The sequence below is a fragment of the Metopolophium dirhodum genome, chromosome 1 (assembly GCF_019925205.1).
Source record: "Metopolophium dirhodum isolate CAU chromosome 1, ASM1992520v1, whole genome shotgun sequence".
NCBI classification, from domain to species: Eukaryota; Metazoa; Arthropoda; class Insecta; order Hemiptera; family Aphididae; genus Metopolophium; species Metopolophium dirhodum.
In genome coordinates, this window is record NC_083560.1 from 46,769,004 (window position 1) to 46,793,906 (window position 24,903).

The 24,903-nt window shown below is 28.0% G+C and overlaps 2 protein-coding genes and 1 long non-coding RNA gene across 3 annotated transcripts in view; 2 read left to right on the forward strand and 1 right to left on the reverse strand.

The window, feature by feature from the left end:
* On the forward strand, nt 1–13,349 carry LOC132936102 (sperm-associated antigen 6-like). Its single transcript, XM_061002788.1, has 10 exons — nt 1–34; nt 1,058–1,323; nt 6,578–6,791; nt 8,153–8,340; nt 9,622–9,795; nt 9,965–10,117; nt 11,633–11,785; nt 11,884–12,045; nt 13,010–13,155; nt 13,226–13,349. The coding sequence occupies exons 1-10, from the start codon at nt 1–3 to the stop codon at nt 13,347–13,349; spliced, it is 1,614 nt and encodes a 537-aa protein (XP_060858771.1).
* The window catches only part of LOC132936104 (uncharacterized), a 21,899-nt gene continuing 6,711 nt past the window's right edge, over nt 9,716–24,903 (reverse strand). The window contains exons 2-4 of the long non-coding RNA XR_009663398.1: nt 11,137–11,205; nt 9,957–10,162; nt 9,716–9,787 (exon numbers count right to left, since the gene is read on the reverse strand). This is a non-coding gene — a long non-coding RNA (uncharacterized LOC132936104). The remainder of the gene's footprint in view (nt 9,788–9,956; nt 10,163–11,136; nt 11,206–24,903) is intronic.
* Nucleotides 21,941–24,903, forward strand: part of LOC132936103 (molybdate-anion transporter-like) — a 12,829-nt gene continuing 9,866 nt past the window's right edge. Inside the window, exon 1 of the mRNA XM_061002790.1 lies at nt 21,941–22,055. The gene's annotated coding sequence lies outside the window, so the exon portion shown is untranslated. The remainder of the gene's footprint in view (nt 22,056–24,903) is intronic.

A 24,903-nucleotide genomic window follows, 5' to 3' on the forward strand; every position in this document is an offset into this window, starting at 1 on the left:
ATGAGTCCGCCTTCGAATTACCACGTACAAAAAAGTAATTACAACGATATAAAATATAACATATTATAAGTGATATCGCATGGTAATAATCAATTAGCTATAATCACATGCGCAAATCCCAGAGGTTAACACCACTTCTTAAAAAATTAGCCCCAATATTTTTTGTTTGATCCAAATGGTGGGGGGGGGGGGGGGGGGCAGGTCACTGTATTTCCTATAAATCCACATCTGGCCATTGAAATATTATAATATGTTACAGTAAAAGTACGAATACCTAGGTTTATTATTACATCTACTGCCGGTAATGTCTAAATTTCGGGCTTTTTACCGATTGATATTGGAAAATTCTAACTTTGAATGATTTTTTATTGTTGAGGGTTTTTATTAATAAGAAATGAAAAATTGGATACGATAAACAATCTATTATTGTAAAAGTCCGAAATATAAGAAAAAAATCTATTTAATAAATCACAATTATTTGAATAATAATTTCCTAATTTATTGAACTCCTATGTATTTTTCAAAATATTTAGACTTATTATTTAAAGTTATTAATACTATGAGTCTACGAACCAATTTTTACCGTTTGGTAGATCTATTTCACAAACATTTTATAATATTTTTTTAGTTACATCAAAAAAATTTGATGGTGAATAAAATCATTATTTTTGTTTGATTACCTATTGATTTAGTTTCAATTTTAACTTCAGATGCGTATAAAAAATATTGTAAATATAGATTTTTGATATTTTCAAACTGTCGTATTATAAGAACAATGTGAGTAATAATGTTCGCTAGTCGTATTTCAATTTAAGTACATATAATATGAAACATTTTTTTTTGTATTAATTCATAATAGATTGTTTATCCTAAAAGTCTTACCGTATTTTGTCGTTTTCGAGGGCTCGAATTACAATAATCATTCAGAGTTTAACGCTGATTTTTTCGGTAATCCTAACGGATAAATCGGATCCTAACGGTAAAAGCCCGCAATTCGGTAATGTACAGGCAGTATTCGTGCCTTTACCGTAACATATCATAATGTGCAAACATTAAGTATTCGACACCTACGCCAAAAGTCAGCTGACATTCGTGCAGAACTTCGCGGAACAGGCGAACAAACTGGCGTACGCCGAATGTCTTCGCGAGAGTCACGCGGTCGAGATAGTACAGCCGCTTTTGGACAACATCGACCCTGAGGTGAGGGTGACAGCGGTGCTGGGCTTGTCGAGACTGGCCGGCAATAGTCGGTCGTGTGCCAAACAAATACTGTGTGCGAACAATCTACTGAAAGGGCTGCTCGGACAGATCACCGATGAAGACGTACGTATATTTATGTTATGAACCACGGGCTAATGTTGAGAGGACTGGAAACAATAAGGTGGGCGGGTAGTGGGGGCTGCAAATACCTCGGAGCCTATTCTTCACCAACCCTATCCAATGAGGCAATGAGGATAATATATAATATAGGTATAGCGAACATATGGTAACGCCATCTATTAGGTACTCGTAGAATAATACTACAGTCGAGTCGCGATAACTCGAAGTCGAAGATACATAAAACATCTCTTAAAAAATGTCAAATTTTGATAATTGTTTTTTATTTGAAAACTGAGAGCTTTTTTTAGGTTGGATCAAGGCCCAAATATTCACTTCACTTTAAATAGTGCTAGAAAAAACCTTTTGAAATATAACGATTATTGTGCATTATTAAAATGGATATCTTAGCTTCTAGATTATACTTTTGAAAATCGAGCTTTGATTCAACCTGCAAAAAGTTCTCTTCATTTAAATAAAATAAAAATAACGAAATCCTATTATATTATACAAGGCGTGAGAGCTTTTATGTAAGACATGACTGTGTTTTAAAACATACCGGCCCCGACGCCCTTAAAGGGTATCTTGTATTACATTTTCTATAAATAGAAAATTGTTTATAAATATCTAACTCGAAATAATTTGCCAATTTTTGCGATTTTAATGCATTTTGTCAAAATTTTAACTTCAGACATTCAAAAAAATTATTGTGGATTTTACACAACTTTTTTTTTCCTCATATAACAACTTATGATAGGAACGTTATATTACATTTTAAAGTTTTTTGATGGAGCATAAATTCCAGCTTTCCTTAATTTTTTTTTGTTTTTCCAGGTGCTTTTGAAAGCTACTGGGAATTTTAAATTTTGACCTTCTCAATGCACCAGCTAGATTAACTTACCTACTGGATAAGATACTGAAGTTGAAAAACAAATCATTATTTGCCAAAAAAATGTTTATTTTAATTTTTTTTTTTTGTAACACTTATTTTTATTATTGCTTCGATTCTAAAGCTAAGGAAAACTTGAATTTTTACGTAAAACCAGTTCATGGCAAAATTGATTATGATGTTCTGTTGTAATTCAAAAATGAATATCTGTAGAAAATATTTATTTTAGCATTTTCTTGACTTGATATAACTGTCGAGAGATTTCGACTTTTTTTGTGCTATTAGCACAAAATTATAGAAGACATTTTCTATTCTTTCTGTTTTTTTTTCATTTATGCATTATAAAAATGTTATTTTTGGGTAAAATGCTTGAAAATTTTACAAGGTTCGTCATTATATTCTCATATTCTAATCAAAAAATAACAAAATACAATAATTTTTTTTAGAGTTTAAACTTGGTTGGATTGGTCTAAAATTGATCAAATTGCGAAAATCTGCAAATTATTTTGTAGGGGAAATTTTATAAAATTTCAAGTTTTTACAACTAAGATTTGAAAATTTAACACAAAATATGTTCTATAGTTTATATTACTAGAAATTAAAAAAAATGTTAAGCTTTACTATGATTATATCAAGACCCTAAACAACAAAGTCCATTTTCCAGTTTCGGAGATGTGCATTGCTATAACGTTAGATCTAACAAAAATGTACTATTTTTAATTATTAAATTTCATATTTTTGATTTACTGGATATCCCTTTGTAGTGAGCTATCGACCGACTTTTTAGCTCTCATAGTTCTAGATAAAAGTTTAAAAAATAGAGTTTTTAGGGATAAACACATAGACGTTTTACTAAATTCAAATTATTACATACCGCATGGGCACGATATAAGATTTATCTTATTAATAACTTATATTGAATCTAATTTAATAACCCACCTAATCGTTATTACTGAGTTACAACTTTACTATTTTCCTATTTACCACAAAATATTGAAACTGTAAAAATTATATTTTTTTTCATTTAAATTAAAAACTAAGAAAGTAAAAAATATACTTAGAAATATAGGCGAAGAGACATTCTCCGAACAGAATAGTTTTTCGTATGCAATGATTTATGAAATTAATATATCCATTACAGTGACCATTGCAATGACAATACTCAATGACGATGAGATACACCCGACAGCTATCTGCTGTAGAGCAATGCGGTTACCTTCTTGCCCAGATTATTAAATTAATTAAATTACTTATATAATTAAATTATTAGATTAATTATTTCTTTAAAATATTGTGGAATTATGTATGTGTGCCCCTTGGCCCCACCCTAGAATCCGCCACTGGTTATCTATGTTTCTAAACAGAAATTATATTGACAAACAAGTTACATGCTAAAATTAATACAAAGATAAAATATAGGCACATTTGTCATTCATAAATCGGTGCAACTTACAAGTATGAGTTTTCAAATGGATAGAAGTTATCTTAGGAGGTATTCAAAATAATAAATAATATTATATATTATTCGTAGAAGGACTTGAAACTTTTTGTCGCTAGGTATGTTTATTATTGTCTATGCCTAGCCTATGCAAATTTGAAAATGTTTAGATTAATTTTAAGGTATTAATAACATATTACACGAACATATTCACACTATGGCATTGACAACGTTGACAGTATTGACAACTAGTAATATTGTATGAAATAAAATATAAAATATAAATGTAATATTCGATGGTTTTGTCAAAGGTTAGTTCAGGTTAAATTTACCCTATCATAGTGTTTTTATATTAGAAATATAAATAATTATTATTATAAAGGATAACGGCTCACCATTTATCTTCAGTATCGTTTTTCGTATTTAATGATTTGGCATTGATTACAATTTAACATATCGTTACAGTAACCTACTACCTACCTTTACGTACTCAATGACGTACTAATCGACACCTACTATACAGCAGAGAGTCATCTCCGGTTTTTTTCATCTAAATTGAAACGACATTAGACATTACAATCGACTAATACAGAAAAGTGATTTTTTTAATTTCCTAAAATTCAGTGATTCTGATGTTACTTGTTTTTAAAAGTTGTAAATTCTTGATTATTTAAACAAAGATTATTATATTGAAGTATTTTCTATGTAATGGAAAATCCATTACATAACAAAAATTAATTAATTAGCCTTCAATGTTTTTACGACGATGCATTTATTATTTATTTATCTGATATTTTTTTTGGGCGGAATGAATGATCCAACTATACCTTGATCTTATCCTGTTTTTGGTAGCGATTACTGATTAGAATATGTACATTGGACTTTACAAAGGTTATATTTTGAATTCTCACTTTTTTATTTTATGCGTAGGTCGAATAACACAAAAAAACACTCAAATTTACTTACTATAGCAATTCGTTTTTCATAAAATTAATTTTAGTTTTTTTTTATTATTTGAAAAGTATCAACGCAAAGATAGTAATGGTTGATATACAAAACTTAAACACTCACAAACTGTCGTTAATCGCGTCACAAAAAAGAAAAAGTGGTTAACATTTTGAAAAAAAAAATTGTGCAGCATTTTTTATGGTTTTATACTTTTATGATGGCTAATCGAATATCAATCTTAAAATATTTACAGTTGTTTTTCAACTCATATTTTATAATTATTCATTGGTAATTATTAATTTTAAATATTAAAAAGAAAAAGCAGCAAAGTGGATGTCACTCTGCTGTACAGTAGGTTACAAGTGGGTGACTGTAATGGGTGGTGTTAAATTTGAATTCAATGATATAATATTATTGTATACGAAAAACGATTCTGAGCGAAGCCTAGGATATTTTATATTATATTTATATTGTTACTATTAATACGGTATCCGGTTAAGTTGAATAATTATTATATAATTATTTGTTCCTTATCATATTTGTATACAATAATATACTTTAGAAGTTTAACGTACCCACAAATAATATTTTTTAAATATAACACAAAACTAAAATCATTATTCTTCGTTTAAATATCTAATTTCATCCAAATTTGAACTTAATATAACTATAAAAAAAACCGTGGTTTATTTATATATTTAGATTCTTTGGTTACAAAATTAACTATTTACGTGGAACAATGTTTTAAATTTTCAATCCTTGCACCAACTAGATTCACTTTCCCATCAAACAAAATACTGTTCAAAAAAATCGAATTAGTTTTTCTGCCCCGAACGGTAATGACAGATACAAAAAATCAAAAATCAAAAAACATACTTCATTGTAAAACCAATACATTTATCACTCCACCACTCAGACTCTAAAATATATTTTAATAATACATAATAGTATTGGTGTTTTTAGATTATAATTAGGACAATGCAAATGTATAGTTAAGTGTTTTAGTTTACTCAATTTATACCCTATTAATTGTATCTACAAGTATTTGCCTAACAATGGTTGAAAAAAGGTCCAATCTTCAATATTGCTACTTCTGGTATTTTGGGAGGTCAAAAAAACAAATTGTCAGTACTTTTTTTAATAATTGAGAAAAATAATAATCAATAGCAGAAAAACTGCGATATTTACGTAATGCCAGTTTTCTAAAAGATCTAGCAGAAGACGGGATGGTCTCTTCCCATTGTTCCTAAACAAAGTTCCGGCCACGGACGCCGTTTTTTTCCATCCTACCTACAAATTAGGGCTTGCAAACGTTATAATAACGTTATGAATATAGCGTGATATTTGACAAAAAACGATTGAAATTTGTAAACGTAATTATAACGGAAAGCGATAATCAAAAATAATTAAATACCACAAAACAATAGATAACGATTAACAAAATATATTATATATCATTAAACAAAATATAACACAAAAGTCAAAACGTAATTTATACAGTAACATTAAACGAAAAATATCGCGAAACGTCATATTTTATAGAATTTCATTGAACGGAAAATAACGGAAAACGAAATAATTTAAAATCCATTTATTTAAAAGTTATATCGGTTTCTTAGAAATAGGTATTTATTTCATGCATACGGACATTAGAATTGATTATATTATACTCCGTATCCGGGCCATTACCTACCCGCATTAGTTATTATTAATAAATTTAATAGGCATTAACACTATTCTGAATAACGATAAACGTATACATTTTGTATAACGTTTTAATTTTAAATAACGATAAACGCAAAAATTGTGTAACGTTTTAATTCTAAATAACATAAAATGAAATTTTTTTTTGCAACGGAATCCCTGCTACAAATATAATGCCAATTTATAAATAATTTTTTTTTGTTTTAAAATGGAATAGCTCTAACCTGGCTATAATACTTATATTATATTTTTACATGATATTCATTTTTTAACTATAATAGAAATCTTACAAAAAAAGTTGCATGAAACTCATTCGGAATCTAAGTAAACACTTGTCGTCGTGTTCTGAAATGATATTAAGCGGATGTGATGGAATACATGCTATTTTAACATGTATGAAAGACTTAGATGTATTAGTCAGAGAAGTAGCTTTGCAAGCAATTAGTTCCATCGCTGGCCAAGATCCCAGTATTTCAGTACTCATCATAAGTTCTGGTAAGAACTTAAATTAATTTGAAACAATCATACTATCAGACTTAAAATACAAGTAGATCAAGTCAGGGGTGGATAGACACGTTTTCGTCACAGGAAAAAAGTTTAAAAGGCCATACGCACCTACCAACAAATTGCACGAATGCCAAACCACATAAAACCACAAAACTTATGCAACAAATGAATTACAGTATTATACATATTTAATTTTAAAACATAACAACTATAACATTTTGATTGGGGCTATCAACAGTTAAGCCCTCATAGGGAATATTTCTATGATCGCATAGCCGCATAGGCCTATCCACCCCTGAATTAAGTATATTCTAGAAGCAACTATAATTTTAAAAAATACCTATGAAAGGTTACTTATCTGCCTATAACAAAGCAAGTCCGGACTTACCTGGTTTCTGCAGCTAATACGTTGTTATCGTATATTTTTTGCTTAATAACAATATTAAATATTACATTAATTTAAGATCAAAAAGTCATGCAAGTTCATTCCAAAATAATGAACATGAACAGTATTATACCCCATGTTGTTAAAATCAGTTCTAAGCATTATTCAAAATTAAATATTATTCGTGTTGGCAATCACTTATACTGGTTAAGTCATTATTTTTTTTTTACTTAATAACAATTAAATACATGAATATGTGTATACATTCACATTTTATTAGCAAAACCCGGGGCAAGTTCACATATTTAAAACTTCCAGAATATATAGGTATGTACTAGAAAAGCCATATATATTGAGACATGATAATATGACAACAATATGTGTGTACTACTCAATATCATTGTTTGTCATTAAATTCCATTATTGTTTCAATTTTCTATTGACTAAATCAATTTTTCCTTCTCCTAAACATTGTCAAAAGTGGACTTGCCTGGTTGTTGCAGTGTGCTCTTCTATAATATTTACAGTTATAATTTGTATTCATAATTAAAATATTACACTATGTTTATAACCTACAAACAGCTGACAACTAACAAAATTATTAAAAAACAAATGTTGTAAAACTTTTAAACAATTATAAAAAATGTTTTAGTAAAAAAAAAATTTAGTGTCGAGTAAAAAATTAAAATTGACTGTAAATGTTCTAGATTGCTTGTATAAATTTATTTGTGTATTTTATTTATCGTTTTATTGTTTTAAATTAATTTAGTTTAAGAGTGAATTGTGAAGTTATCAACCCGCAATTCAATGGCAAAATATTTTTTTAGGGAGCCTGTGTTTATTGATGAATTTAGTCCATATATATCAAATTTCAATAAAATACACTTGTTATAGTATTATTAGTATTAATCTGAGTTTGAGTTTCTCCAATCTAATACGTTATTATATATTTTTAAATGTGCAGGTATATTGCCTCAAATTGTCCAAAGCTTAAAAGAGGAACGAGACAATTTTAAATTACATGCTTTGACCACTTTAAGCGAGATAGCTAAACACAACCAAAAATTAGCCAAAAAAATTGTGGACATGAATACTTTACCTCAAGCAGTAATATTTTTATCAAATAATTATATCACAGAAGTCAAACTTCAGGTATATTATTAAGTATGGAAAATAAATCCTATTGCGTCTTCTTTATTATATCTGAACGATGTAAATTGTATACTTTTTTCCATTTTGAATTTACTAACAAAAATTATATGAATTATAAATAATATATTTTTTTTAACCACTCATAACTTTTTTACATTTTAAGGTAACTTAATGACATTGTATAATTGTAATACATAGGTATAACCTATTGTTATACATGTTTATTTTTAATATTTCCATAATGTTCGTAGATATATATTAATAATATGATATAATAATAATTTATTAACGCCCAAAGAGGGCAATTTATTTTACAGATAGGTTTCAACAAAATTATAAATATTAGCTAAAATAATAATGATAATACTATGTAGTAATGTTAATAATATTAGTATTTAGTTTAGGTACAATGATATTTTTTTTATATCTATATACATAATTTAAAAAAAACATATATCACTTATGTTAATTTACAATTTCTTAAACTGAACATAAAATTATAATATTTAATAACTATGGATACTTTATTATTTTCAATTTAGACATAAAAAGTTTAGATACTTCATCAAAATTAAAATCGAAATGTATACTATTACAATTTCGGAGCATCTTAGATCTTGAATAAAAAGTAGGTACCTATACCAACCTATTACCTCCAACATTTCAGTTCAAATAATTTGATAATTTAATATTTTAAAATAAAATAAATATCAATACATTTCCTTCTGGAAGAGGGCGTGTGAAACCTAACTTCAAAGCTAGTTTATAAATTATACAATGAGTCGCAAATTTATATAACAGATATCTTATTATTATTTATTAGGTACCTACCTACCTACCTAATTTTTGTATATATTTGTACATATTTTGTACCTAAAATTTAAGATTTCTAAAAGTAGATTGTTTAATTTATGCAAAATATTTTTAATTTAATTATTTATAATATCATATTAATGGGATGACAAATCCGCCGCACGTCAAAATACGTTGAGAGCATGGAAAAAATTAAAATATTTATTAAATTATATTTTATTCTTAATAGTAAATTCTAAGACCAAAATTGTTTTCTTATTTATTTATAATATGATATGCCACGAACGTTAGAAAAATTGTCATCCCTGATATAGGTACCTACTACCTACCTAATATAGACAATATCCATAATATGGTACATTAATTTTTGTTTTGCAATATCAAAATAATTGTATTATTTATATTATTGTATTAACTTTTATCTTTTTCATATTTCTTCATTACTGCTTAATATTTAACTATTTTAAGGCAAGTGCATTAGCATTGATAAAAAACATTGCTAAGCACTCGTTGACTTTAACCGAAACAGTAATCGAGTCAAACATATTTCCGGAAGTACTGCTGCTGATGGCGCATCCAGACGAATCTATACGTTACAATTCGGCTGAAGTCGTTTATGAAGTAGTCAAACATTCTGTCGAAGTACGTTCAGACATACGTTAAAATAGAATATAATAAATATCACTTTATGATCATTCAGATGGCAGGTCATATCAAACAAATAAAAACAACCAACGTTTTCTATATATTATATTATATAATATATATGATATATGATATATAATATAAGTCTTATATATTACCTATATAGATTTCTAAGATGATCGTGACTACTGGCGGTATAGTTTCATTATTGAACGTAATTTTGAATAGCAAAGAATATCCTTCTACTCCAGCTATACTCGCGTTGGGATACATTTCCTCCATGTCACCATTACTCGCGACGGCTGTTATCAAGTCCAAGGTATATGAATGCTTATTTTGATAGATTTAATTTTATTTGATATACCTATGTAATAATACATTTACAATTTTTTTCAATATATGGTTCAAGGACTTGCCAAACGCATGTTCTTCAAGTATATTATTATTATACATAAATTCGTTGTTTCAAAACCATATTACTTATAAGCAAACACGCCCGCAGAGAAGTAGCTCATTAGGTGTAAAATGCTTTTAGTTAGTGCCAATATAAGCCGCGGGGGGATCTACCCCCCCCCCCCCCCCAAACACACACACCCTAACCCTTTAAAAATTAGAGTGAATCGACCTATTATGAAATGGTAAGAACATTATCTGTGTTCGTATGTTGGTTTTTTACGATAGTTCATTTTTTTAGCAAGTTATGCATATTATATAATATATCGTAAATTAAAAATGCTCGTAACTCACTTAAAAACTGAACTATCGTAAAAAACCAACATACGAACACAGATAATGTTCTTACCATCAAGTTTCATAATAATTTTATTCACTCTAATTTTTAATCTAACCGAGTTAAACATGATCTGCTGAGCGTAAATTTGGTATGTTACGCACTTAAAAGACGGAGACGACAAAATAATATGTCAGTGTGGCGTCCTCTTAATATATGTTCTTTCGTGACTCTACTCAGTACTAAAGTGTGACAGACGACGGTTTCTTAAAATAGGTATTTTACTATATTTGGCATAAATTATAAATTAACAGAAGAGGGATTTTTATAATTTTATTTTTATTTAAAAAATCTGGATTATAAAAATAACAAGGCCGGGCGTGCCTGCTTATAAGTATTAACTTATAATTAATTTAGACATTTTTTAAATTTGGCTATTTTATGCGTAGTTAGGTAAGTGCTTAAGGAACCTAGTTAAACTTACAATTATTATGATTTTTTATGGTCGTACACAATGTTAACTTAAAGCTTAGCATCATGTCTACAAGTAAGAATTTCATTAATTTCAATATCGAAATACGTAGGTAATTTAAATTACTCAAAATTACCTTTTTCGTGTTATTTTGGCTGTACTCGTATATTGACTTTATTTTCTTTTTTTTAATATTATCGTTCAACTGTAAAACAATACAATATTTTAAAAAAAATCTCAAAATAAGTATAACACATTGTGTTTACTGTTAATGATATTAGTAGATACATACACTATGAAATCAAAACTTTATTTTTAGAAATTTAACATAACCATTTTGTGTATGGTGAACGGTGATACTTATAATCAACTTTTGAACAATTTAAAGGACTTCGAATAGTAGAACACTTAAATGTCTGAATTTCAAAAAAATATATCAAAAATAGTAGGTATATGTCGTGTACGCGAAATAACTATGAAACCATAATATTACGTGCTATAAATCGATGTTTATTTAATCGACGAGTCCGTGAATTTTATGGAACATCCTGATGACCTGACGCATGCCTTACCTGCATAATATACCTAACATAATCTATACATTTATAACATGAACTGCTTATAACTTTCAGGTATTGAAACATTTGACCGCCGTCCTAAAAAGCGATACAGATAACGATTGTTTGAAAGCCGGTACAGCTTGGACATTAGAAATGATAGGTCAACACGGTGCTAAACATTCGAAATCCGTTTTTGCTTGCAACGCCGTGAGCGCTATGATTGATGTGAGAACGATAAATATAATCCTACAAGCAATTAGTGTCCAGTGATGTGCGTTAGTATGACGAATTATCATCAACAAGGCTTATTTTTTTTTATTCAGGTTTACATTGACACAAGTCCGACACTCGATGCCCATCATAAATGCAAAAGTGCCATTCAAATCATACTGAGCAAATGCGAAGACTTTGCTGCTTTAGAACATTTGTTGACACCATCAACTCCTATAAAAATAATGCCGCACATACTTTTTAAAATAAGCAAAGTACTCTCTAATTTCTCTGATAACTAAGTTTTTATAATTTATACATAGATGATAATATTAGATTTACTAGCACCACTGCACCAGCCAATATAAAGTTTAAACCGTAATGGCGTGATGAAACGTTTTAACTAGAGCTCGGATGTTAATGACCAAAATGTCATTAAAATATGCATTTAAAAATTTCAAAATATGCTAATATATGCATTTAAATATATCAAAAATAAAACTATTTTTCAACAAATATATGCAAAAAAAAAGTTTGCCTATTTCTAATATAAACTTCAAAAATCAAATTTATATCTCACTCCGGTGTAATTCTGGCTGCGCGAAAAAAATATGCTAAGTCATAAACATCCGACCTCTAGTTATAACTTATAAAACAGTTATTTTATTATATTTAAACACCTAATAATACACATCAGTTCGAAATAATTACGATACTTAAATATTTTATATTAATTCATATTGCATTTCATGGGCGTACTCACGAAGGTGGGGGTCATGTGTGTAAGCCTCCCCCGTGGGCCGTTTTTTATGCGCTGCTTTTTTGTGTACCGATAGCCGGGATGAATATTATGTTCCTAGATATTATCCATAACCCTCCCCCACCATTGAAATTTCCTAAGAGGGCCACTGATACATTTCGTTAAATAATGTGCTTAAAAGCTATAGTAACATGTAATATTATGTAGCCATGTAGGTATAGGTACACCAAGCTATTGTAATAAATTAGCTTAAGTTTCTATAATATACTATGTCACTATATTATATTTTATTCTATAATCTATATCAATAAACTGTCTGTTCTCACTATATCTATAATAAGTTATTACTTATTAGTTATTACTAACTACATTTTTGTTGTTTTCTTCTTCATTAATAAACATATTATTTTTATTATTATTATTATCATTATTATTAAAAGCTATGTACTTACAACAAAATATTAAACATTTTGATTTAGATGTTACCAAAAAGCTTTAAAGCACGGCGAATTTTTATTAAACGGGGACATTTGAAAATGATTCAAAACCTTAAACCAGATATTAATTCACATTTGTATCATGTTATCAAAGCTGTTAATTGTTGTTTCCCAGAGACTATACTACAGTAAGTTAAACATAATTAGCTTTTAAATTTAATTTAAAAAAATATATGTTTTATTTTAATTTTAATTAAGAATGATAGCTGGAGACATTCCAGAATCGGTTTTGAAAAAATTGGACAAGTATGTGCCAAAAAGTCAATGTTTGTTATACGATCCTGATATAAAAGTTAGCAACATTTTCACCAATCCTGTTTAGTCGTGGAGAACACTATTTGAGGTGGAATCGGTATTTAATTATGATAACTTTTTATCCGTTTGATAAATTATATTTATTAATCCTATTTAAATGATAAATATATATATATTATCTTTATATTTATAGTGTGAATTGTTTAACGTTTTTTATAAATATCTATAATTTCTATACACAATGTAGGTACGCACATAACCATGTATCGAATTTAGGAGGAGGAAGGTCAAGGGGCTAAGGGTCTCCCCTACGTATCTCACACCATAGTTTTATATGTTTTTGAATAATCTTAGAGAAAAATCGACTACCTATTATTATTTACCCAAAAATCATAGAAATTGAAATTTGAAATTAAAATTATTTGGCTCCCACACGTCTTTTCAGTGAGGCCCAGTATTCATATGTATATGCAATTTAATTAAATAAAAAAATTAATTATTCCAAAAATGGTCTCAAAACAATTTAATATCTATTTTAATTTACAGTATTTTATTTTATTTTTTAAGTCGAATATAAAGTCAAATAATAATAAAACATGAAACCGATATGTTTAAATGTCAAATATATTATTACACTTTATAATTTTTGAAATAGGTGATTTTGGTCAAAGATTACTCAAAAATCATAAAAAACGATTTTACGTGAATGAGTTTTATCTATGTTGCGAGTGGGTTTGAGAGGGAAAACAAATATAGTACTGACACCCTCTTAAATACATTTAAAAATTTTTTAGTAAAAATCATAAAATATATATTAATGCATTTATTGCACTTAGATCTTACACATTTTAATTAAAGTATGGTATAAAAATAAGAGAAATTGAAAATTATTGTTATACTTACTATTTATTCATTTTTTTTTTGCACAACTGTGAAAGTGATGAACATAATGCCTATATAATATTTTAAAAAAGTGGACAAGTGGGTCCCGCTCTACTGATCAGTAGTAAAGTTGTCAAACGTGTCGTTGAAATGGATGTGTTATCATTGTATACGAAAAACGATTTTGAGCGGAGACGTTGTGTCAGCCTACCATACTCGTATAAATAATACAATTTAATAATTAAAAAAAAAAAAATAATAAATATCTCATAAAGAGTCAAAATTGTTATGAATTTTTAACTGAAAGATATTTAGAAAGTTTTCAAAACTTTAATGAATTTTGTCAAGTATATTAAATTATATAAATAATTATCGTAGCTATGTATCTTTAATATTTTTAACTTATATTAATGAAACTTAAAAGAAACATAACATTAAATTGTCAAGCTTTTTTACTAAGTGAAAAAATTATTTAATAATAACATTAAAAAAATTCGAAAAATTTCTCAAAGCTATAACTAGCGGAAAAAGATCTTAAGAGTCATAATATTTCAAAAATGTTACCATTTATGGAAAATGCTAATATAAATTCCAAAGGTCTATGGTTATTAATTTTTGATTTAGATAAACCAAAAAAAAATAAAGTTGATTTTTTCAAAAATTGGTTTTGCGTAAAAATTACCACTTTTTTAGTTTTTCTCGACGCTTTCTAAAATTACTAGAAAAAGATGCTGATCTCGAAAGTCAGATTATTTTTACCATCCAAAATATTGCTGACAAAACAGAAAAAAAACACATTATTGTAAAATCAATACATTCTTTCGCTCCGCTCAGAATTTAAAATGTAGGTACATGATACATTATTTATGTTGCGTACAGTATGACCCCAGCATAACTTACTTTGCTCTTCCACATATATCTTCCTTGCATAGGTTTAATATAGGTAGGTATGCCTACCTATGAATAGCCGAAAGGCAAATATTGTATGGACTTGAACTGCTTCCGATTAAAATGTTTAGTAAATATAGGTGTACAAATATAATGTCAAATGTCAATAAGTCAATGTGTTTACTTTTCCATCGCGGTTGATTCAAAAATATGATGGATAATACAAATAAAAATTATTGACATTTCAGATTCTCAGCGGGGAAATGAATGTATTGATTTTATAATGATATGTGTATTTACTTTTTTGTGTGCTCGTGTGTACCCGTTTTATAGTAGAAAAATTATTTGATATTCAATATTGAAGGTGGTTTCTAGCAGTAAATTGTATCTAGTATTCTAGTAAGTACCTACTTTTTGGGAATTCATTAAAGTTTTTATATAATGACGTTAGATATTTTTAAACGAGTATGATAATATATAATAACGGTTTATTCCCAATAGTTTTCTTATTTTAGATTCTGAGCGGAGCGCTGCATGTATTGATTTAACAATGATGTGTGTTTTATTATTATTTTTATTTTTTTATTTTTTTATGTCTGTCATTACCTTTTAGGAAAGTAAAAGTGCACGGAATTTTTACGCAAAATCGATTTTGGTTTTTGGTGTAACTCTAAAAAAAAAATGATACTAGATACATGAAATGTTGACTTATATTAACATTTTCTATAGATCATAACATTTTAAAAATATTTTGAGCTGTTAAAGGACATTTTCAGTTTCCAATTTTTTTAGTTTTTTATTCTATAAATATCAATAAAATTGTATTTGTTGAATAAAAAAAATTGAAAATGTAATAGAAGGCTACTATAATATACTGTTTCAAAGACATTAAAAATATTAAAAATCCAGAGACACAATTTTTTTTATAAACATTTAAAGCCTATATATTGACAAAATACGTAAAATTCACGAAAATGTGCAAATTATTTTCAGTTAGCAGTACATAAAAATTTTTATTTTTAATTCTAATATTCAATAAAGTAATACAAGATTTCTCATGAGTTTGTCTACTCTTATCAAAAAAAAAAAAATATCTACAAGCAAGTCAAATTAAATTTTTATGAGCGTTTGAAATTCATATTTTTACAACATTTGATATTCACTCGATTTCTCATGTAGCGATTTTCTTATTTTGTTGTAATTAAAAAACGTATGACTGTAGATACTTGAAAATTTCACTGAATGTTTATATTAGCATTTTCTATACACGATAAAATTTTGAAAATAATAAATAAATTTTCATAAGCGTTAGTTCATATTTAAATATTTTTACAAATATTGGATAGTCACTCGATTCCTCATGTAGCGATTTTGTTAATTTATTGAGATCCAAAAGCAAATTACTGTAGATTAAACACGAAAATTTCACTAAATGTTTATATTTTCTTCTTCTATACACCATATAATTTTGAAAATATTTTGGCTCTTTTTGAGTTTTCAATTTTTTTAGTTTTTTTTTATATATGTATCAATAAAATGTTATTTGTTGTGGAAAAAAGCTTGAAAATTTAATAAAAGGCACCTACTATATTGTTACAATGACATTTAAAAAATATTAAAAATCCTAAGTAACAGTTTTTTTTACAAGCATTTAAAGTTCAAATCTTGACAAAATACGGAAAAATCACAAAATTTAACAAATTATTTTGAGTTAAGAATTCATAAAAATTTTTCTTTTGAAATCTAAGATTTGAAAATATAATACAAGATTATTCATAAGTTTGTCTACCTTTATAAAAAAAAAAAATGTCAACAAGCAAATCAAATCAAATTTTTATGAGCGTTTGAAGTTCATATTTTTACAAGATTGGATATTCACTCGATTTCTCATGTAGCAGTTTTGTTATTTTGTTGTTATTAGAAAACGAATAACTGTACATACATGAATGTTTATTTTACAATTCCTATACTTGATAAAATTTTCAAAATATTTTGACTTGTTTTGAGCTGTTTACGGACATTGTCAGTTTTCATTTTTTTTAGTTTTTTTTCTATAAATATAAATACAATTTTATTTGTTGGGTAAAACGCGTGAAAATTTAATGTAAGGCTCCTGATGTATTGTTACAATAGCAGTCGAAAAATATTTAAAATACATATGCATAAAATATTTAGAAAATAATGAAGCTATTTTAGGCATTAAGTATTTGTATTTGAAATGAACGGTATTTTTTATTATTTATTTTTTAAAGTGTTGATAACCAATTTATAGGTTTAGTATCTACATAGGTGATAGGTTAGCGTTTTAATCTCTTATTTATATGCTTTGTCAAAAAACTAGAAAATTGAATACCAGATCATACATGTTGTTCGTGTAGATAATATATAATAAATAATAATATTATATTTTTTATAGACATTTGAAGTTAAAATTTTTAAAATATTTATATTAATTCTAGTTAATTGTCTATTTATGCCACGAACTTATTCACACCATTCTACGGTAAATCAGTATTAACTAAAAAATTAATAAGGATACTATTTTTTATATATATTTACAGGGTGATCCATTTAACGTAAAACACTTTATCGTTTAACCATCTATTTTTTGTATAATAATAAGTGTCTTACATTAAATGGATCACCCTGTATACTTATACTAAGTTATATAATTAATAATATAATAATATAATATACTTTTCGTAAAAAAAAATTAATTCAACCAACCGTATTACTAATTGTAAAATAATTAATACATTACTATATAGGTACTTAGCAATAAATGTAATAAAATATATTTAGTAATAAGTAGGTATAGGCTGACAGATCTTCTTAGCACAGAATCGTCTTTGGTATGCAATGACTTATGAGTTATGATTAATCATTTATCATTGAATTCAAATTTAAGACGTCCATTATACAGTGACCTACTCAATGACGAGGTAAGAACTATATTGACACCAACTATACAGCAGAGCCGTTACACATCTATACTTGCCCATTTTTTTTAGTTTTAATTGTATAAAATATTTAATAATAATAGTATAATTGTGTGATGATTAATCATTAATGTGGGCACATAATTAATAAGTTATAGTCAATGGCCAAGATCAAAAACTGTGGGACATCTCTTTTGCATGCAATTATATAATATAATCTATAAATAGTTCCAATGAACAAAATAGTCTAGAAACACTCAACTTACATGATGCAAACTTAGGTATAAGTAACTTGAATTTAAATTCTAAAGTATAATGCATGTGTATTTGAAGGAGCACATACTGATCAATATTCTATAAATGGTCGTAGTAATCGTTTTAATATTATACCTACTTAACTGATCAAATCGATTAGTTACACCTTAAAAATATATATAAACAATACAATATATTTAAAAAATAAACCTTTAAAATTTAGTATAAGTCTTATATAATGTGATACCAACTTTGTATGATATTCTAATAAATATTCTAATACTATATGTTGTTATTACCAATTCTTATACGATATAAACAACGTTAGAATTTATTGGTGGTGGTGGTGGGAAGAGGTATGATATATATTTTTCTTCTTTTAAAAATTTTTGTCATATATATTTTAACATTTTATACCGAGTCATATATTCCAGCCATTATAATGAGCGTTTTCAGAAACAACTTTTTTTTTGTATAAGACACATTTTTTAAGCGTATACGTTCCGACAATCCTATAGTTAATTTTTATTTTTATTTTTACATAAGGCTCATAATAACTTATGCTTTATGTATTATGTGGCAACATGGCTCTGATAGTCTGATAGCATATATAAAGTAGATGACTAAATGTCTAATGGAGTAATCTCAGACAAACAACTGGAGATGTATCCTCTCCCATCACATGTGGCTTTATTTTCGTTTCTTATGAATATAAATGGACAGACGGCTTCGAGGTCTATAATGCAGCTGATCTGGTGTACGCGGCGACGGCAACTGGCAAGTTATCCCCTCCGTCACATTGAAATATGGTAATTACTACGACTGCAGTAAATTACTAATAATTATTAATTGTTGTTTTCGAGAATTTGGTGTATTGCGAGAAATGATAATATGAGAATAAGCTAACAACTTGATATCCCGGCTGGTCCGTTCCCATATAACTACGCCTTAATTTATAGAAAATAGATCATATTAATTAACAGAATATTTTGTCAACTCGTTACTAATTCTACATCCATGCCAATTAGTTCAACACATAGAATACATATATAATTTTGTGGAACTTAAGTTATTCATAATTCAACATAATATTATTATATATTATAAATTTTAAGCAATAATCTCGTTTCGATGCGGTTATCTTTTTATTCTGCTATTATATGATATACTAATAAGTAATAACTTATATACTATAACCTATCTAAATTATTTCGTTCAAATATCTATGTAGGCATATTGCTATTAAAATAATATGAAACTATATCTACTATAAATTTGATTCATACCATAATATGTATGAAGCATAATAGACTCGTACGTATACATTTTACATACATATTACACGTACACATACCATATTACAGGACTTGAAACCGATTGAAAAAATTTCGGTTTCGATTTAGTATACCGGTTTTAATTTTTTCGATTTCGGTGTCAATTTTTCAATACCAGTATTAGAAAATTTCGGTTTCGGTTTCGATTTTGTATACCAGTTTTGAAAATTTTACGATTTCGGTTTCAACCTAGCAATACCGGTATTAAGAAATGTCGGTTTCGGTCTCGGTTTTGTATACCGGTTTCAAATTTTCTTTTGCGAATAATGAAATGGTTATCAACATTTTAGTCATGATCTCAATTTTATTATCAGTATTAATTATGTGTATTAATGAAATTTACGTATTTAAAAACACGTCAATTAAAAAAAAATAACGATTTCCATTTTTTTCAGATTTTGGTTTTGAATTTAATACCGGTTTCCAATTTTTTACGGTTTCGATTTTGAATTTAATACCGGTATCCAATTTTTTTCGGTTTTAAAACAGTTTATACCGATTTTTGTAATCAGTTTTGAAAACGGTTTCAAGCCCTGCCATATTATACGAAACATAGACCATATATAGATACACTAAATTTTATATTGTTTTTAACGATAAATTTTTTCATCTTTTGACTTTATATTGATATTTTTGTTTAGCACAGCATTTATAATATGTTTATAAGTTTATTTATTTCATTATAAATTATAATGCACGTTATATGTACCTACATCTACCGCTATAGCCCATTTAGCTCCCGTTTTTCTCGAAGAGCTCCTGTTTTACATAAAGGTCAATTTTCAAACGGATCCCGTTGTACAAAAATGTCAATTTTTTGACTAACAATAATTCCTTCATACAGCTTTAGGACTGCTTCAAAAGAGGTGTGGTTAAAAATGAGTTGATGTTTTTTTAGTCTTATATATGGAGTAAATTATAATGTGCGTAATATAAAAAAACCATAGGTTTTTTAAATTATAAATTAAAGACGTGTTGGAGTTTTCAAAACTGTATAATATTATACAAAGTATAAAATGTAAAAATATTTTGTTGTTGAATACCGGAGCTGTTTGGGAATTTACGTATTCGTGAAACCTTTTTTGGCGGGAACCGTTTGGGAACCAATAAATAGCAGTCGTTTGGGCCAATTGCGCCGATCGCGGCACAGGTCAATATCCATATAGATTAGTACAATAATAATAATGATAATGATCGGCAACACGATTATCTTAAGAGGACGCCACACAGATATTTGTTGTCTCTGTCTTACAAGTGCATAACATTGCAAATTTACGCTCAGCCGATCACCGTTTAACAGTTAGTTTAAAAATTAGAGTGAATCGACCTATATGAAACTTGATGGTAAAAACATTGTCTGTGCTTGAATGTGCGTTTTTTACGATATTTCAGTTTTTAAGTCAGTTGTGAGCATTTTTAGTTTACGTTATATTATATACGCATAATTTACTAAAAAAAATGAACCATCGCAAAAAACCCACACACCAACACAGATAATGTACTTACCATCGGGTTTCATAATAGATCGATTCTCTCTAATTTATAAACCACCGGAGCTAAACGCCTAAAGCCCTAAACGCGTTCTCCGTAAATTTGGTATGTTACGCACTTGTAAGACGAAGACAACAAATGGCCGTGTGCGTCTCTAAATAATTATTATCGTTTTCATTTATCGTCTGATATCTTTTGATATTGATATCTAAGGATTTGCTGGCAAGTGGCAACACTGCAGAACGTGTAATGGACGCATTCTTTTTTCAAAAGTGAACGTGAACGCGAACAAACGTGAACGTGAACGCGTATTTTTTTTTTAATGAACGCATTAATTTATTTTGTTAGTAAACGTTCCAAACACTAGTATTAAGTAGGTAGTTAAGGGGTTTTCGAAAATAATTTTTAAATGTTTTGATCAAAGATAATATACAATTGTATATTATCGATGGTTTTGACGCTCTTTTTAGAGTTTTGCCTAAAGCATCAGAGCTCTCCGTATGATATGCCTACTTTACCGCTGGTCTCGACGAAGTTGATTTTTAAATTTTGGTTGTTGTTTAAGTAAGGTATCTGCCGTTATGCACAGGCACAGGATACTATATTGTTATTGTTGTTGAATCGGACTGCGCACCGTGTCTGTGTGTCATGTGATTCAAGGACGACGAAACCGGTTTTTTCAACCCTCCGAGCAGTATAGTAAGGTACCTTACTATCTACCTATAGTATACACTAAACACACCGGCCGGCCACTGAAAACGTATTTCGCTCCCAAACAGGCGCTCTCATCGCCACCTATCGGCCGTTAATAATCGAGCAACATATTTTTCCGTTGCTGCAGCGTTATAATATTGCTGTAATACCTGCCTATCCCTCCGGTGCAATACAACGCTGTCAGTTGTATTTCCAACGCAGTAGAAAGTACCTACCTACTTCCTACCTACTAGAAACGCGTGCGCCTAGTGCCTACCATATCATTTATAAGTGAGTACACCTAATGTTCTATACATATATTATATTCTAGATAAAATTAATCAACATAATTATTATTATTATTATTATTATTAGTATTATTATTATTATTATTCATTATCAGTTATCAATCGTTTGACTACACGTCATATACATAACGTAATATATAATGTTAGTCTTAATGCTAGTCTTACAACCGCGGCTTTTAAAGAATGTTATGATTAATTGCATCGGGTTCAATATATGTAATCGATATAATTATACCCGATCCGATATCGTATATCGATTACCGATTACTACGGTGCCTAATTTAATGTATGCTTAATGTTGGTACGCAAATATTGCCCAAGTACTCGAAGGACTTTAGTCCTAATATTCAACATTTTAATATCATAATACTACAAACAGATAGTACCTATAGCCATGTTATAGGATTATTATTATTACTTTACTATGTATTTATGTACAACCAATGTCCAACAATCGATAAAATTTAATTTTAATTAGATTACAAATTTTCCGGGTGTTTGATTGTACGTACAATTTTTGCCAAAATATTTCGTTTCGGTCAGACAACATTTTTTTCCACATTATTTCTCATTTGTAATAACTTACGTAAATATACACGTAGTACGTATCAATGTGTAATAATAATTCAACATGTGTTTGGGCGAAGTTATCTTTAAACATAGGACGATGCCACATGTTTAATATCTTTATATGACGTATATAATATATATTAATATGCATTGTATCTTATGACTTATGTTAGGTACACATGACACGTGGCTTATCAAGTTACCAATCATATAAAATAGTCAACCAACTTTAATACTCCAAATAATTATTGTAGGCACTTAATTAATTTATAAATATATTTTATATAATATTATGTAATACCGCTATTAGAGTTATAATTAAATTATATACCTACAAGAAACTGAAAGACGATGCAATTTACCTTATAGTTTAATAGTTTATACCCGTAGCCAGTAGGTATACACACACACGACACATCTAAAATATATTATATTATACCTATATGTACCTATCTACTATACAGTTATATATATTAATCAACGAATATAATAACAAAAGTAACAAAATATTTTTTGACACATGGGTACCTACTTTATTTTTTTATTTTTTTATATTTTATATTTTAGGTTATATTTCTAATTTTTATTTCATAAAATTGTATTGAATACGATAAGTACTGCATAACAGCTATGGAATATAAGAAATAATAATTAATATTATTTCTTAATAATTAATATTATTTCTTATGTAAATATGTTATCTATCACTATTGTTCAAAAAATATATATGGTAAATTTGTAAAAACTTATATAAGTAGTAGGTATTTATTGACATAGGTACTCGTATATTGTGATTTTGAGGATTGATGGTTAAGTGTGGAGGCTTCAGTAGGTTTATTTCAGTCATTCACAAAGTTCAGTAATATTTTCATGACTGACGTTGACCGCACCGTAATAACGTAAATCAAGATTTCCAGAAAACAATAATTTTTTGATTGACGGTAATTTTTAATGTGATAAAGTGATTCAAGTGTTCATGTTAGTGTAATTAAGCTATTATAATTGGCAACTGTTATAAAATATACCCTGAGTGATACGTAGAATTGGATTCTACTCTCTGGTATATGAAATATACTGTTACGCGATAATTTTGTAGTATATAAACTTACTAACTCTAAATACTACTGCTTACTACGCTTACCAACTCCTAAATTCAGCCAATCACAAGTCACAACGCTGATACTTTTCAGAAAATCACTGTTCGCGGTTATAAGCGAATCAATTAATACCTTACCAATGAATCAAAAGACGAGATTGACATACATATTAATACTTAAAGAACTCGTCAGGGGTGATCTCAGAGTTAAAAAATTAACTTGAAACTGACCTTCCTTGGTCCATTTCATATGTATGCATCCATTATATTCTCTCGGTGGTTAATTTTTGTCTTTTATATAAACTTTACACTGTACACAAATCACTTCAACAACATCTAAGGTCTCCATTTTATACAACAATGGAAAACAACTTTTTTAAAGACTTTACTACAACAGATACAGTATTAAAATTTACCCAAACCACGTTTTCTATACGAGTAATGTTATAATAAGTTCAAACAACAATAAACACCTTTCGTATTTGGCGGGTAAAATATATTCGAAGGTGTTTTAATTGCACGCGATACACCATACACGGGAACGGTTTTAAATTGCCACAATTTTTAACCACAACCACGCGCGATTATATCGCTCAATGTGAAATTAGCTTAAAATTCCCCTTCTTTTATTTTTCCGATTCAAACAGATTATAAGGATAATTTATTTTCATATGGTTGGCCGCTCTGGAGCTTATTCAAGATGGTAGTTTTCTACTGTGTAGCTTATGTATAGGTACCTACGTGCATACAAAGGTATATTTATACAAAGATCTATATGTAGAGGGTGGGTATACGGTACAATAAAATATATTTTTCGGTCACACCACACTCAATATTATTACCTTATTGTGTATCAATATAATACCTAAATTTAAAATGGGAACGCTATGCCTAAACTTCTACTTAGGTACCTACATATATCATATATGTATACATCATCCTAAACCGTCGAAATAGATATATTTTTCTGAGAAGGTTTTATTCTGTTTCTGCATAAGTAGGTATAAGGTAGACATAATACATAATATAAACGTACCAATACAATTCTCAGAAAAAATACCATTCAGTGAGTAGAAAATATAAAATATTTGAGCATTGTATGATTGTCAAAGAACAATGTAGTATATGTACATTCGATCGAGACAACATTTTTTACCAAACATTT